Below are 17700 nucleotides of genomic sequence, written 5' to 3' on the forward strand. Positions count from 1 at the left end.
ATGCTTTCTTGGATGAAAGAAAGCCTAAATGCAAATTCACTTAATTGGCCTTAAAGATCCACTCCAAAATGCAAAAAGGCCTGTACACTTTTGATTCCACAGCTTCTAGAAACATTAGCATTATACTTCCTGCAGTCCTTGGGGATTTTTCTTAGGAATAATAATAATAACCTTTTTTTAGTTGGGGGGGGAAGCCTATTTTTGTCTTTGTCAAAACATGGAAACGTTGAGTAAATTGAATATAGATGGGGGAAGTCACCCCTCCTGGAAGAATGAAATATTTTGAGAAATATTGTTTTAAAAAGGCAGAATATTATATTTCCCCTAAAAGAGAAATGGAAATCTTAAGGGAGACAGAAACTCCCTACCGCCAACAGCTATTTGGTGGCCATTAAGAAAGACTGGGCCAGTCTATCAAAAGACCTTCAGCTCCAGGATGATGGCCTTATCCTTCAGGGAAAAGTCATTCAGCCACAATAGGAACTGCACAACCTTCATTGCATCAGCCCAAGCTTCAACCAAGCTTGACTCAGATAACCTACAAAATCAGCTATGTCCCCTGCATAGCCCCATGGGAGTCTGGCAGCAACCAACAGAATACATGCTCTTACCACAGGAAAAGGAAGCTCAAGGGCGAGGCCCAAGAGAGGGTATAAATAACCCTCCCTCTCCATTCCATGTGGTCAGCTGCCCAGGACCTCATGTGGTCCTGTTCATCAATAAACCATCTTTCCAATCAGCCTCTATGTTTCTAGTGTCTCTCCCCACTTGGAACTGAACCAGATGGATATTTCTTCCAACATGGGATCAAATTAAAATTTGAATGCAATAAAATATAATATATTTTTTTCATATTCTGAAATGCATAACCCTCATCTTTGAGGATTGGTGCAGTGTTTCTAAACCTTGGCAACTTTAAGACATGTGGAACTGAACTCCCAGAATTTCCCAGTCAGAATGGGGAATTCTGGGAGTTGAAGTCCACACCTTAAAATTTCCAAGGTTGAGAAATCTCGGTGAATAAGTAAGTTGGTGTCTTGGGTAACAACACCTAGATGCTTGTTGGATACTTCATCTCAGTCCAACAAATTGCTTCTTTCGTGCTTCAGAATAGAGGGATCACCTGATGTCCCACTATCCAGTTCTGTATGACTGCCATTTATTATGGTTACAGTGAAAATGGACAAAGGTCACTCCCTTTGGGTGTGTCCATGTTAAATATCCACAGTATTACTTCTTGTCTCACTGGAAAGTTCTGTGTCCTTTGTTTTGTCCACCTTTTATTCTTTATTAGCCAGTTACAGTGGAGCCTTGGGTCGCAACTGTAATCTGTTCCCGGACTCCAGTCGTGACCCGATTTGGTCGTGTCCGGAAGCATAACTGATTCCACATGCATGCAGTCAAAAATGGCGCTGAAGGGGAAATCAGTGCAGAAAGTTAATCTTTCCACGCCGATTTTGTTCGCCACCCGATTTTTGAACCGTGACCCGATTCAAAAATCAGGTAGATTTTTTGTTTGCCATCTGATTTGGTTGTGAACAGGAGCATTCACAACCTGAGGTTCTACTGTAGTTATTTTTGATGTGCAATAATTAAAAAGCAAGCTACTTTTTTTGCTAATTGAACTGAGTGATGCCTGTCTTTGCTCTTATTTAGAGTATATGGGATGCAAACTCATTATCCGTGTAATTTTCCAATATATATATTTTTAATTTGCAACTTAATGGCATCTCAGAATGAAATCATCTCAAGAGGCTCAGGACTCTGCCTCTCTGCCATCTGGCCAAGAGCAGGATAATTCCCTGAAAATGGGATGGAACAGGGATAGAAGCAAATTTAATCTGACTTGAGAAGCTGGCCAAAAAAAAAATAAAGGTAAAATTTGAAAGTAGCCTGGAAGTGGCTGGACCAGGAGAAAAGAAAATCCACTAAAATTTACAATTAAAAGTGATAAAATATGCTATATTTTGCACAACATTAGACAATAGGATTCCACCAGTATCTTTGTCCCTCTAGCAAACTCCATTGAAGGCTAATCTTATAGCTGCTATCCAGCTGTTCTAAACTTATTTTCCATATAGGATTGAGATGGAAGTACCTTCGTGAAACTGAGTGGAAAGTAACTTACCAATCAATGTATCCTATGTTCTTTAGATGGAACCAAATCTCAGTCTCAGGATAAGGCAACTTCCAATATTTCTTTCTCTTGGTAAAGAAAGGTCCACATCTCATATGTTGACCCTAGAAGTGTTTGTCAACTTATGACTGTCGAGAGGTCTTGGCCAAAGACTCTTGGGAATGTCGAGAGTTGTACACTTATCAGATCTAGTACCAGATTAGAGAAGGTGCTCCACATACTGTGATTCCTTAGGGAATCACTATCCAGACTTAAGAAGGAATTAGGCTTCTCCTCGCAAACTGGACTGGATACAAGGAATTCAAGGGCACAGAGCTTCTGATCAGTAAATTTAGTGTAGAAAAGCTAAATAAGCCATTATGAAAAAAGAACCCAGTGTCTGGTGTGTGTCTCCTTGTAATTTCTGTAGCAATATATTATCCATTGCAGCTTTCTGGGCCTGTCACAACTTCACCAGAGGCTCTTTAGTCAGGCCATTCAGGTGACTCAGGATGGCTTTCATGGCTGCCGTAGCAATCATGTGGCACAAGACTATGCTTCGCCCAATCTTATGAGTCCTTTACCATGTCCTGTTACCACCTCTTATGACATGGAGATGGGGCTGGACTTGGAGAGCCAGTTGTCAATTGCCTTGGGTTCTATATACTATACAAGGCATATATAGAAAGAGGAGAAGGCCGAGATCCAGAAGAAAATGGAGAGACAACATCAATTTCAAAGACACAGACTACTACAGCAGCATCAAATAACAATGGTTGAGGCTGCCAAAAGTGCAAGAACCAAAGCTTGTACCTTCCTCAACATCGGAAGTGGTAAAAGAGGAAGTAAAGAAAAAGAAGGCTGCTGCGTATGAAATGCAAGGCCTATTTATAGTCATATTGAAATTCAAATTCATATATCTCTTTCCTTCATCCCACTGACTAGAAATCAATCTCTTTTGAGTGGGATAGGTTGTTTCCACCCATCTTGACTGATCTTTTATGAGACTATGAGATTCTTTATAACCATCTGATAAATAACACCCTTTTTTCCCCCTGAAGATTGTTGAGCTGAGAGTTGAACTAGGTTCAAGTTCTGGCTCATTTCATCCAGCATGTATTGAGCTTCCACATCAGGAGCACATGTATAATTTTCATAGGTAGGAAAATACTAATGTGCGTGTATACTTTTAGACATGGGATTTATGCATTCTGAGACTCTTCTATCAAGCGGAACTGTCCTTCTGGCCTTTTGCATTCATATTGCACCAATTTCCTTCCATGCTTTTCTCTGCCTGTCCAACACGAACCTGCAATGTTTGATTTGGGTTTTGCAGGATTTCGTTGTGACAGTGGTGTTCTCCTTCATGTGGCTTGTGGGTTCTTCTGCTTGGGCTAAAGGTCTATCTGATGTGAAGGTTGCCACTGACCCAGATGAAGTACTCTTACTGATGTCAGCTTGCAAACAACAATCCAACAAGTGCTTGCCTGTGTACAGCCCTGTTATGTCAAGTCTTAATACTTCAGTTGTGAGTATTCCTTTTTTTTTTTTGTAAAAAAAAAAAACCAACAATGAGGGTTCTGAAATAAAATGATTGGTGCCCTACAGAATCACTCAGCATTTGTCTTTTCTCACCCTTCAGTTGGAATCCACCATATTTTATCTAATCCATTGATTCTTCAAAGGATAATAAGATAATAACAGCACGAGCCTCTGATTCTTTAAATTCACATAGTGTAAGCAATTAGGACCATTTTGAAAATATAATAATTGAGCATTCTGGTTGTATTTAACAATCAAAGTGTATTTATCCTAGTGGTATGAATATAAAATAAATTTCTTCAGATATTATGGAGAATTTGGAGAAAAGGGGCCTTTTAATCATCTGAGGCCATAAATGGCTAATATTTATGGCACTGCAAAAAATTACTTTAGGAAAAAATAAATGATTAACTGCCTCTGGTAACAACATCATGAAGCCACAGATCCAACATCAAAGAATAAAACTCATCTTTCCATTAGTTTTTTGTAGCTCACCTACTAAATGAAAGCTGCAAACTGTTTTCAGTTTATTATTGTTCATTTATATTTATACCTTACCACAGGACCGACCGATTAATATTTGTTTTAACCACCTCTTTGGAAGGTTCTCTGAGCAAAAATACCTTGAATTAATAAGTTATCTGTGGAATTTTTTTAAAAGTAGAATCTCAATCTTGTGAATAATCAAAGGAGACAGAGAAAAAAATTCCCTAAATGAAATGTAATGTCTTTTTTGTTTAGGTCTTTGGATTCTTGAACTTTGTTCTCTGGGCAGGAAATATCTGGTTTGTTTTTAAGGAGACTGGTTGGCATTCTTCGGGTTCAAGGTATCCTCAAGAAACCCTCGAGAAACAGTCCAGCAGCTATAACCAAGGTGGCTACAATCAAGATAGCTATGGGTCGAGTGGTGGGTATAACCAACAGGAAGGCAATTTTGGGCAACAAACTAATTATGGCCAAGTTGATGAGTTTGGCCAGCAACAACAGAGTGGCCCGACTTCATTTACTAATCAAATGTAGCAACCACAGAGTTCTGAGAGCCCTTAACGCTGATCATTTTTGAAAGCTCAAACATGGTGATGATAGCACATTTCTGAGTGTTTGTAGATTAATGTGATGACGAGTTTGAACTAATCCAAGGTCTGTGAATATGAACTGCTGGAGTTGAGTTGTGGCTCTTGTTTGTTTGTGAATGATGAAGTCCCCCCCCCCCCATAGGTGGTGGTGATGATGATGATGATGAAGATAACAGTGGTGATGATGACTATGTGTTCATCACAGTGGTGAAATGAAGTATCTAATTGTTATACGTATGGTATAAATACCCCTGCAGTAGTTTTGTACATGTATGATTAGAATGTTTTGTAGCCTTCAGTCTGTAGGTTAAAATAGGCATAATATAATTAAGTTAACATTAGCTTTTCTTCTGCATTTTGATGAGGCAAAATAGGTTTCCTATGATTTCTGAAGATTACTCTATGTAGCACAAAGCATGAGTTACATCTCCTAAATTTTCTCCATTGCTATTTGACTGCTAGTTTATACAATTTGATATTTTTTACAGGTTAAAATAGTTATTTGATATTCTTCTTCATTAGGATGTTAGTTGTGTGTCTAAGTGCATGAAATCGCATATTTTTCACAAGAGAATATTATGACTGTGAACATGGAACTTTTCTCCATTCGTATTTAATCGTTTTGCTAATGTAACATTTTAGATAATGTATATATGACTAATTTATTTATTCTATAAAGTTGGATCAATTACCCAAAATTTGAATTGTGTATTTAACAAAAATATGTTTTCCTGGAAAGGAAATTTTGAAACATATCACTGTTCAACTGTTTTCTGCCTATTAATTTCAGTATTTGTTCCTAGAGCCATATTTATGTTGAAGTTGTGTGATTCAATATGGATATAATATAAGGACCAAGTAACTGTGTTTACATCTTTACAAAGGTATTTATATTTATTTTATTAGGATAACAGAGGTGCAAATAATGACACAACTACACAATACAGCTATTGCAAAACATTACAGAAAAATGTGTCCTATTTTGTCATCACTGTTGAGGAAAGTTTTTCTTTCTCGACTTCTATTCAGATCAGACATTCTGCTGACTGTTGAATTTGGTGCTATCTCTAAATAAAAAAAAAACAGTGTCAGAAGTAGGATTTTAACAATGAAAAAGACACAGCCATGTCTTAGTAGGGAATATGATTATCTTAGAGATCCAGTTGATCTCAAACTATATATAATAATTACAAGGTAAAACATTCTTTTCAACAATTGAATGAAAGAGATCAGAATCAATGGCAAGAAAACAGAATCATGTCAAGAGAACTGAATCAAACTTTTGTTAAATCTTGCTAAGCTTTATCTTCTCTTTGTTCTAGCTACAGACAGATCCCAGATACGTAGCATGGAGTTCCCACTGCTAAAAATATACCTGTCATAAGGCAGTCTGAACTTTGCCTTCATTGTTGTGAGATAGGTCCTTGGCTGTTTTTTGCAGGAAGCTACCTTACAAATTGAACAAAACATGTGTTAGCTAACCAGTCTAAATGTCACTTGTATGTAAAGTGAAAGCAAACTCCATTTTCTTCTAGTACTGGTGATGTTACCTAGCTGGGTAATGAAACATCTACAAGAAAACAACCAAGCTCAGAGAGCGTTAAGGGCCCTACAGTCTAAATGTGTATCTCTGTGCAGTGATTGTGGCATCTATTGTAAGGAATAAGAGGAGGGTAAGAAATGGATCTCTACCTTGCTGTACATTTATCAGACTGAGCAGCTCATACCTGGAGTAAGAAACAATTAAAAACTGCCAATTTTGCATACATGCTGAAGTCTGTACATAAACAAGGCTCATTTTTTCTTATTCTATTTGCAGCCTACAGGAGAATATACCATAAACCTGGAACATCTGCATTTCTAAACAAAAGTATTTCTGTCTATAATATCATTGTATCAGCTGTAAATGTTCAAAGCATCTTTTAGCATAAAACAGCGTAGTCAGTTATATGATTGTTGTAATCAATGTACGGCTGCTCCATGAATAAATTAATATTGTGGTATAATTATTTGATCTCAATAAATAAATGTATTGCATACAAAACTTGTTTGAAGGATTATGGTGCTATTACGAAAGTCTAAACTAAAGCAACCTTCAAGCTCCTACTCAGAGAATGACAATGAATGTATTCTGATTCAGTCAGCAGGTAAAATAGGGCAAAAATGGCAAGCACATTTTTAAAAAATGCTAAAAGGGGGTAAATCAGTATCTTCTGTTGGAGTCACTTAGACAAGATGAGAGATTGAAGCATCGTAACATTTCAGGAGAACAAGAAGAGAAACCAATTTACAATCCACAGAACATAGCTTTTTACTGTTGATAATGGGTGTGCTGAAAAACTAGCTGACAAAGGACATTGTTTTGTATAAAGTATCTGACATTCATTGGTTGGGTATCATTATTGGTGTTTCACAAAGTTTTTTCTTCTTAGGAGTTTATATTTATTTATTTGTATTGTTATTTTTACAAATAACTCAAGGTGGACATAGCCAACACACGCTCCTCCTCCTATTTCCCCACAACAACAACCCTGTGAGGTGTCTTGGGCTGACTTTCATGCCTAAGCAGAACTAGAACTCATGGCCTCCCAGTTTTTAGCCTAGTGTCTTAAACACTAGAGCAAACTGGTTCTCTTATAACTTGTTATTTTCCTGATCCTTTTGATAACAGTAGCCATAATCTCTGCTGGTCAGGATTTACAGAGTTGTTTTACAGAATCAGCCTATTGCCCCCAACAATTTGGGTCCTCATTTTACCCATCTCTGAAGGATGGAAGGCTGAGTCAACCTTGAGCCTGGTGGGATTCGAACTGCCAAATTGTAGGCAGCTGGCAGTCAGAAGAAGTAGCCTGTAGTACTGCACTCTAACCACTGCGCCACCAAGGCTCTTCATATATTCTGGTTCATATTTATCTTGAAACGTGTTCAAAGGCTACATAATCTCATCTATGGGATTCTATTATGTAACAAGTCCTAAATTATTGCTCAGCCCAACCTGTGTGTAGTGTGGGAGACAAAATAAAGGGCAACTCTTATATAAGCTGTATTCAGTTTCTGGAGAAAGAGGGTTATTGATCAAACAAACAAGTCAGAGAATGAATTTCCCCAAGAAAAATAAAATACTCATTGCCCTCCCATATCTATGCTATACTCTGGCCAAGAAAATGAATAACGGAATAAAAATAGTCCAATAAATCAAAAAAAGTATTTTTTAAAAAGATCTTCAAAAATATCTTTCAAAAATTTTGATACAAATGTTAAGACAATTTATTATTGTTTAAGGAAAAGGGGAGATCCAATTTTTTGCTCCATAAATTCTTTAAAAGTTACATGTCAAATTGATTTATTTATTGTATTTATAAAAACCCATAGGTTTTAGTGACCACTTATACTAATTACATGTTTCTAAAGCATCTGTTCCAAATCAAAATGTCAGCAGACACTGTAATTGTTTTTTTATAATAAAGTTTTATTTGGGTTTTCACACATACAAAATACAAAGTAAAACATCTTTTTTGAAAATAGCATGGTCCCGGGTTGAACTTTTTTATACAGACACAAAACTCAATTTCATGCTCCTTTTTGCATTCTATTCCATATCTTATACTATTTTACATTTTCTATATAGTTTTTCCCCAGCAGACACTGTAATTGTACATATACCCAGTGGGTGGCAAAAAAGAAATTAAGATAAAAACTTATAAAAACTCATTTTATCATCCCATTAATATTCCATACAACAGGTGTTTTTTTTTTAAAAAAATCAGATTTAAGGTCTGGCTTTACTCCATCGTGTCAATTTTTCAATCAATATAATTGTAATTGCAGATATGTCTATTATCCTTTAAACTCCAAACACTCCAATTAACTAAAGGTTCAACGCAGGATCATGTTTAGCTATGGCAAGGCTCCAAGCCAATATTTCCCAACCTTGGCAACTTTTAGCTGCGTGGACTTCAATTCCCAGAATTCCCCAGGCAGTACTCTTTTTTTTCCCCAAACATTTTATCAATTTTTAAAAAACAAAAATACAAACCAAACACAAAACATAAAATATATTTTTGAAAGCAGCTTGATCCCAGGTTACATCTCTTCATACAGATATAAATTCAAGTTCATGCTCACTTTTATATACCATTCCATATCTTATTACCATTCTAGATTTTCTATACAGCTTCTCCCCTCTTTTCACTCTCTTAATTCTATTTTATTTATTTCATCTCAATTTAAATCATTATACTTATATCCTTTGTCTGTCCTGTTTCAACTGTCTATTATCTTTTCTCATTAACACAAAATTTCTCCTGTAATCACTAATTGGAGTATGACACCTTTATATCTTTCCCCTAAATTTAACACTTAATATAATACATAACTTTCATTCGGATTCTGCTTAGTACATTCTAAAACTACACACTATATTTTTAAAAAAGAAAAAATTATAAATATATAATAAAATTAAAACAACAATCCATACCAGTTGAACTCTATCGTTAAAATTAATATTCATTTAAATCTTAAACATTTTACACATTCCCTTTCAAATAAGTATCATGCTTCTATGGGAACCCTTATAAGTTTTGCGTAGTTACTTCCCCCCATTTCACTTATATTTTAAAACATTATGTAATTAAAATGTCCCCATTTCTTTTTAATTCAATTCTCTCATATTTCATTTCATTTATTTTGTTCAAAAAAGAAAAAGTTTCACTAAATTACATTGAATATTTTATCCCATTTTATAATCATATGTTGTTCCAATTTTCTAACATTATTTCTAATACAAATACAACAGCAGCCAGTACTCTTAAAGTTGCCAAGATTGAAAAACACTGCTCTGAACTATGGGAAGCAGTAAAAGCTCTATTTGGCAAAGTGCTAAGAAAAGAGATTACAGTGTAATAATAGAATTTCCCAAGAACAGACACACAATGGGTTGGGGAAGGGCCAAAGAGAAGATGTGAGTCCGTTAGGGTTGGATCCGGCTAAATTCGCCTTAAGACAAAGAATTTTAGATATTGGAGTTGAAACAGGAAGTACTGCCTTCCTCTAATGATCTGTGGGCAGGGGTGGGTTGCTGAGGGTTTGCAGGGGTTCAGCTAAGATTCTGTGCAGTTCAGAGAACCCCCAAATCCCACTCCTGGTGGCCCTGCCCACCCTACCCTGCCCTTCCCAGGAGTCCCCATATGGCCCATTTTCGATGCAGGTAAGTGTCGGGTGCACGGGGGGGGTTGCTTGGGGAGGGTGAAAATGGGCCTCCTGGAAGTTTGGGAAGGCCAGAAATGAGCCCCTTTCCGGTTTCCAGAGAGCTTCTGGAGCCTGGAGAGACCATTTTCACCCTCCCGGAGGCTTGAAGAAAGCCTTCGGAGCCTGGGGACGGCAAAAATGCCCTCCCCCCACACACCATGGTGCAGGAGGCCGACTAGGCCACACCCACCATGGCCAGACCCACCCAACAATCGGGCAGAGAACCCTTTGCTAAAATGTTTGTGGGTGTATTCTGGGAGAAGAAAGAACTGCAGCCAAAGCAATGACTGGATAAGAGACAACTCAGCCCACAGAAGAAGAGGAGACATGAAAAAGCATCTCAGTAGGATCTCTCCCTAGTTCCCTGGAAAGTAAAGGCAAGGCGGTCGTGGGGAGAGATGCACTTTCAAACTTGTCAAATTCTACTATACCTTTACAATGAAGGTAGCGTTAGTACTCGTGGTATTAGTTTCCTGTCTGGACTACCTCAAAGAACTGAGACTTCCCATGAAATATATTTATAAATAATTTTTAGCTCTCAAAGCAACTTTATATCTGCACCAAATGTAGATATCTAAATTCAGAGGAGAACTGTGTCAGGGTTTCAGAAAAACCCAACTCCAATTAAAAACTCCAAGACAGGCATTTTCTCAAAGTTTCCTTTTATTAGGGTAGGTATACTGGCACATCCGGGAAAACCTGAATCTGAGAGTTCCGGGTTTTCCCTTAGTAATTCAAAATTCCAAAACCCAACCCCGGCACCCATCAGTCCATCTCATGGTCCAACCACCAACCATCCCAACTTGAGACATCCCTTCAACCACTCCTCCTCCAGGTGCAGAAATAACATGACCTTGACCAAAAAGAAGAATGCTATGAGGTCTAACTAACAACACACTACAATTCCCCCCTCCTACGTTCCCAGGAACAGGAATGTGGCAGCGTCTGGTTCTAATATGGCTTCCAGAGCTGACAGTCTGTTTTAATGTTCTTGCTCTAGCTATTTTGGAAATACAAAAGAATTCCTTCTGAAGCACAGTATTGTCTCTGCAGTGTGAGTGTGTGTTGGAAATCGCAGCCTTCTTTATGCTCTTCTTTTGTAGGGAAACTTGTCACCCATTGCTTTTAACTACATTCCCAAGGAATTCCAACAGTTTCTATTTTTGCATCATCGGTTATATAATCTTAATTCCATTAAATGGAAGACCATGTTGAACAAGGTTTCTCTAATGATGTCCTGACCTTCTGGAATAAATCTCCCCCCCATCAACCCTTGATGTAGCCAGCTCCTGCAAGATCAGTTTTCGAAAAATGATTGAAACCTGACTTTTCAGTAGAAATATTGAAAATAAATAAAACAATTACGTATTCCTATTCATAATTTCCATATAATGTTCTCTCAATGCCTTAAACAATTTTTACGCTAACTTAGTTTGCCCTACAGTAAATTATTATTTTCCAGATGATCCTAACATAGCTTCCATCATTCACAACCACTTTTTTCAACAAAAAAACTTGGTATTCCTTTTCTTATGCTTGCTGCACAGTTTCTAAAGTTGGCAATTGATTGTCCCATCTTTCTACATCTATATTTGGAGTTTTAAGTAAATATTTTCCCTCATTTGTGATATACTTTTATATATTAAAATTCCCCTTTCCACCTAATAGATAGGTTTTTCACTAGTTCTTTATTGGATATTCTGAAAATTTATATGTTCATTTATTTTCCTAGAAGATGCCTCTAGGGCAAAAATAATAATTTAATAAAGCTGCTTGTTTAAATCCAGTCACTTGCTAAAGAAAATCAAAATAAAATACCTCACTAATTTGTTACAGGAGGAAACCATTCACCTTTTCAAAGCAAGTAATTTCTTTTGAAGCCATTTACAGCTCAACCATTTTAATCTTAAAAGTGTCACAGAAGAATGGGGTGCTATTTATTAGAAAACATTAAAATTGTTGCTGAACATTGTGCAAGAAAATCTCATACAATTATTTTGTTCATGTGTTGTTAGTAGAAATTGGTTCTTTTATCCAACTTCTCTAGATTGAACTTCCAGTCTCAAACAACAGGGTTTTTTTTTTTGCAGAGGTGGGTCAAGAAAATCAATTTAACAGCCACAACTATATAAACATATTTTTTTTAAATGTAATTTTGTATGCTACCAAAGGACAGGGTTTCAATCCCAAACTGCTATTGTCCTATAAACAAAGCATCTCTGTAATCCTCTTTTTCAAAAAAAATATGTTTTATCTTTTCCACTTTCCCAAAGTTTGCTTTTATTTATCTCTTGTAGGATTGGTCTATCTTTGCAAGTTGGGGTCCCCAACCTGTGCGCTGCAGCCCACTAGTAGGCTACTAGAGGGGTTTACAGCTGGGCCATGGAAATGGCTGGAGAGCATCCGCGCACACATCCTCACATGCGTGAGCAGTAGGTGAGCGCATGCGTACGTGCTCCAATTGTGTGAACGGCAAGTGCACATATGCCAGCCGCTTGTGGAAATGGAGCTGTGTGCACCCACGTGCTTGCCAGATGCTTGCACAAACCATCTCATCCTCCTCCACTAGTCCACAAAACCAGAAACTTTGGGGAACTCTGTCGTAGAGGAAGGACTGATGTCACAACACTAGATAACCAGGAGGTAGCTAAGTATTTTTTTTTCTTTTCCTTTATGTTTCTGCAAAGACGGAGCAAGTTGTTAGGCACCTACCTTTCTCACATACCAATATTAGGGGGAAGACCTGGGTGTCATACATGCACTGATGGATTCCCGACCACCTAGGTATGAGCGTATGCTTTGTGCGCATGCAGTGTTTGCAACTCACCTTCTGCTGCAAGCCCTGTGTGTAAAACAGCTGACGGGCAGCAATCAGCTATGCCGTGTGAAGCAGCTGAGGTTGAAAAGCCGGGGTGGGTGGGAGGGCCCAGCAGCTGATCGTCGGAGCAAACCAGTTCGATCACAGATGATCCTTGGAGCTACCATTTCAGCTGAACCATGCCAAACTGGTAGAATACCACCACTTCATATATGTGATAATATTGGTAAAAAGTCACTTCTCAGTCAAGAAGTGGGGCCAGGGTGCGAGGACCCACAGGGTTTTGGGGGAGACCTTCAGACTTCCACCCAAAGTTCCCAGCCATTTCACTGTACAAATATGTCTCTAATTAATAATTTCTTCCTTTCTACCCTAGCTAAAGGAACCAAAGAGTTTAATCACACAAAGAATCAAGCTGCTTTTTTAATACGTTGTCAAAAAGTTCCAAATATGCCTGCTAAGACTCATTGCTGAAAGGCTTTATTGGTTCAATAGAAAGACTGTCATTGTCGTGGCCCAGGCTCAAGACTCAGATTCTGAATCTGATCCTGAAGAACTGCTCCAACTGAACCTGTGGAATGTTAACCTGAGGAATAGTGGCGGGATTCAAAAAAATTTACTACCAGTTCTGTGGGCATGGCAGAGTGGGTGTGGCAGGGGAAAGATACTGCAAAAATCTCCATTCTCTCCCCACTCCAGGGGAAGGTTACTGCAAAATCCCATTCCCTCCCCACCCCCACTAACCTGCTTTCCAGCTCTGTTCTCCTGTGCAGGGCAACAAAAGAAGACCCAGCCGATCAGCTGGGACTTGGGAAGCAGAGAATAGATGGGGGCGGGGCCACTCAGAGGTGGTACTTGCAGGTTCTCCGAACTACTCAAAATTTCCACTACTGCTTCTCCAGAACTGGTCAGGACTTGCTGAATACCACCTCTGCTCAGGAGAAACAAGTCCAGGAATCACAGGTTTTTCAAACACTGTCACCGCCTGAATAATTGGGCCTGTTGATGAGGAGGATGTAAGGCAAGGGTGGACAATTAAGTTTCCTAAGGGGCCACATGAGGAACTGGGGCGATTGGGGTGGGTTGGACAAATCGCTCCCAGCTGTGCCAACTCTCCTGCAATTTCGTACTTCAGCTGAGGTGGGGGTGGGTGGCTGAGCTCGGTCCCCTAACACAATCACGGCTGTCACCACCTCCTCAGACTGCTCCAGGCGAGGGGTAGAGCTGTGCACGTGCAGAAAAGCATTTTCTCTCTTCATCCTCCTGTGGCTGGCAACTTGACTGAAGGAGCACATGGCAGCTGCACAGAACTGGATCTGACTCAGCTTCTCCTGCCCTCTGCAGGGGCACTTATTTACATTTGAGTTCTAATTTCCAATTGACCTCACATAAGTCAGGCAGGGACAGCCAAAGGGCTGAATCTGGCCCACAGAATGTAAAAGGCCCACGGAAGGCCTTTTAACTGAATTCCCAAGGAATTCCAATAATTTCAACAAGTAGATAAGATAGTAGAATAGCAATAGCAATAGCACTTAAACTTATATACTACTTCACAGTGCTTCACAGCCCTCTCTAAGCAGTTTACAGAGTCAGCATGTTGACCCCAACAATCTCGGTCCTCATTTTACCCACCTCAGAAGGATGGAAGACTGAGCCTTGTGGGATTTGAACTGCCAAATTGCAGGCAGCCAGGGCAGTCCTCAGAAGTAGCCTGCAGTACTGCACTCTAACCCCTGTGCCACCGTGGCTCATGAAAACAAGATCTATTAGGTTTCTCGCCAAACAAGGGAGTAAATCTCCTGACTGATGATAGCCTTATTTAAAAGCAGCTCTGACTGTGCTCTCTTTACTGGAAACAATATGGTTTTGGGATGACATTCCTGTTTGTGAAAGAAACCTTGAACCTCTGGGCTGGCTGGCAACCCTGATCTGGGAACTCTGGACTGGCTTTGGATGCTGTTTCTGCTTAGTCTTAGTTCAAAGCTAACTCTGCAGGGAAGCGTCTCTTGTTTACATTCCTTTGCTTCATTACTAACTCTTGAAGTAAAACTGACAATCTCCTAACAAACCATGTCTGTTTGTGTGAGTGAACCCTGAAGTAAGACAGTAATTGGGATTCAAAGAGATACCTCAGATTACTATCCCCACTATTTTAAAATCTTGTTTTAAGTATTTTTCTTCTACTATTTAAGCCTATTACAACATGATTTCTCTATACAAAGTTGAGCTCAAAAGACATATATTGAAGGCTTCATTGTTTGTCCATTAAAAGCAATGGACAGGCAGTCTATCCCTTTCCATAAACCAACATTTTCACGTCAAACACAACCACATGGCCTCCCCATAACTAACATGTGCATATGGAGTTGTCTCACAATTCCTGGATACATGAGTGGCAAGACACACCATTAGCAAATAAACCAATGTAATAAAAAGAAAGTATGATCTTGAGGGACAGGAGGAAGAGCTGCCACAAAGACAATGGTCAGATAAAAGAAACCTGAGTCCAGGGCAGAACTGTAACCTGAGAAAACACCTCAGAGAACCTTCCCTAGTTCTTATGGAGACAAAGGGTGTGGGAGCACAATTTGACCTGCTGGCTTTGGTTTTCTAGTTTGGTTGGATTCACATAGCTTAGCTACACTTTATACCACTTTATACAGAAAGTCCTCAAGCCATAATAGAGCCCAATATTTTTCTTTGCTAAACGAGACAATTGTTAAGTGAATTTTGCTTCATTTTATGACTTTTCCAGTGACAGTTAAGTGAATCACTGCAGTTGTTAACTTAGTAACAAGTTGTTAAGTGAATTTGAATTCCTCATTGACTTTGCTTGTCAGAAGGTCACAAAAGGTGACATTGCAACCATCATAAATATGAACAGTTGTCAAGCATATGAACTTTGATCAAATGACCATGGGGGATGCTGCAACAGTCATGTACACTATGGTCATAAGCCACCTTTTTCAGTTCCGTTGTAACTTTCAACAGTCACTAAATGAACTGTTGTAAGTTGAGGACTACCTGTAGTGTCTTGATAAGACCACACTTAGAATATTGACATCCAGTTTTGGTCGCCACGATATAAAAAAGATGTTGAGACGCTAGAAAGAGTTCAGAGAAGAGCAAAAACATGATTAGGAGACTGTGAAGAACAGTCACAGGAATTGGATATGTCTAATTTAATGAAAAGGGATGACAAGACAACAGTGTTTCAATATCTAAGGGGCTGCCACAAAGAAGAGTGGGGGTCAACCTATTCTCCAAAGCACCAGAAGGCAAGATAAGAAGTGATGGGTGGTGTGCTGATTGGACAATATATAAGTTTGGGAATGAGAGTTGTCCCCTTAAGGGAATGCTTCATGGGAAATGTAGTTAATGCCTCATGGGAGATGTAGTTCATGTCATGTGGTCACATCTGTAATCCTGATTGGTCACTGAATTGATCTCTGGTTGGGCTGGGGGAGTTTGGGGCATTCTTACCTGGACCCCAGTATCGTGCTGGTGTCTTCCCTTGCGATATCGTTGTGGGATGTAGATAATCATCTTTTCAAACTATGAAGACGACAATGCAAAGATTGGACCTCAGCATGAATCTCAGCATAACTGTGAGTTATACCTTGAGGATGCCCGATATAATCCAATAAAGTAACTTTGTATGGAAGCCTTTGTAGTGTTGAACTGCTTATCCCAGGAATTTTGGGAAGATAAAATATTGTCTAGGACAAGAAAGGTGGAAACTAATCAAAGAGCGAACCAAGCTAGAAAGAAGGAGAACGTTCATGACAATTAGAACAATTAATTGCCTCCAGAAGTTGTGGGTTTTAAAGAAAAGATTGGACAACTGTTTTTTGGAAATGATATAGGGCTTTCTGCCTGAGCAAGGAGTTGGACTGGAAGACCTCCAAGATCCCTTCCAATTCTGTTTTTCTGTTATTCTGAATTGCCATGCAACACTGACAGGTCATTTCTCAGCTGAGAGTATAACTTGGATGTTGAGAATGACTCAGCCTTCTCAGTAGCATGTCATCTAACTCAAACTCAGCTATAAAGCTCCACATTCTTTGTTACAGGATTCAAATGGAGGGGGGAGGGGGGAAATCCACCTCTCGCCCTTAATGACAAAACTTCCTCTTGTTTTCAAGCTGAGAGCAGCTCCATTTCTATATAATTTCTGGGTATTAATTGAAGGGGTAATGAATATGGACTACAAGCATTTTGACAGTAACACTGCAATTATATGCTGTCTTTTCCCCCTCATAGGCTTTCCCTGAAGAAGGCACCAGAAATCTAAGAACAATTACAGCATGGGCGGCGATGTGTAGAAAAATCAGCACTAAAATGAAGTAGGGGGAAAGGACCATATTTTCTTAGAATCTGAAAAAATAAATAGCCAAAAAATTGGGGGGAATGAAGGTTGTCAACATTTGTATCTGCTCTGACATTTGCAGCAACTTGCAGACCCAACTTTCAGCAACATGAGATACAGATGATAGATTGGTAGAGATCTTCAGATTATTTGTTTGTTTGTTTGTCAAACTTGTATGCTGCCCATCTTGCAAAAGGTGACTCTAATTTTCAAAATATAGCATATATTATATAGCATAGTGTACTCTCTCTATATGTATGTATGTATGTATGTATGTATGTATGTATGTATGTATGTATGTATGGCATTCGGCTTTGTTCGGGTATTTTCCCATGTCATAGTAGTTGTGCTTTTAAAGTTGTAGCGACGTTTCAGCAGAATCTCATCTGCCATCATCAGGCTTCTGTATAGAGATTCTGCTGAAACATTGCTACAACTTTAAAAGCACAACTACAATGACGTGGGAAAATACCCGAACAAAGCTGAATACCATACATGTAAGTACCACGAAAACTTAAGAATATATATATAT

The 17700-nt window shown here is 38.8% G+C and overlaps 1 protein-coding gene across 3 annotated transcripts in view; it reads left to right on the forward strand.

The window, feature by feature from the left end:
• Positions 1 to 7119, forward strand: part of SYNPR (synaptoporin) — a 172416-nt gene extending 165297 nt beyond the window's left edge. For 2 of the 3 annotated variants that reach the window (XM_026721176.2, XM_087923605.1), the window contains 2 exons: positions 3453 to 3644; positions 4400 to 7119. In XM_026721176.2, coding sequence (XP_026576961.1) covers positions 3453 to 3644; positions 4400 to 4678 — 471 coding nt within the window. In that variant the 3' untranslated portion in view covers positions 4679 to 7119. The remainder of the gene's footprint in view (positions 1 to 3452; positions 3645 to 4399) is intronic. The other variant, XR_015741592.1, reaches the window with a different exon arrangement.
• The last annotated feature ends 10581 nt before the right edge of the window (positions 7120 to 17700 follow it).

Source organism: Pseudonaja textilis, chromosome 2, assembly GCF_049901715.1.
Source record: "Pseudonaja textilis isolate UNSWEBS1 chromosome 2, rPseTex1.2, whole genome shotgun sequence".
In the NCBI taxonomy this organism is placed as follows: domain Eukaryota; kingdom Metazoa; phylum Chordata; class Lepidosauria; order Squamata; family Elapidae; genus Pseudonaja; species Pseudonaja textilis.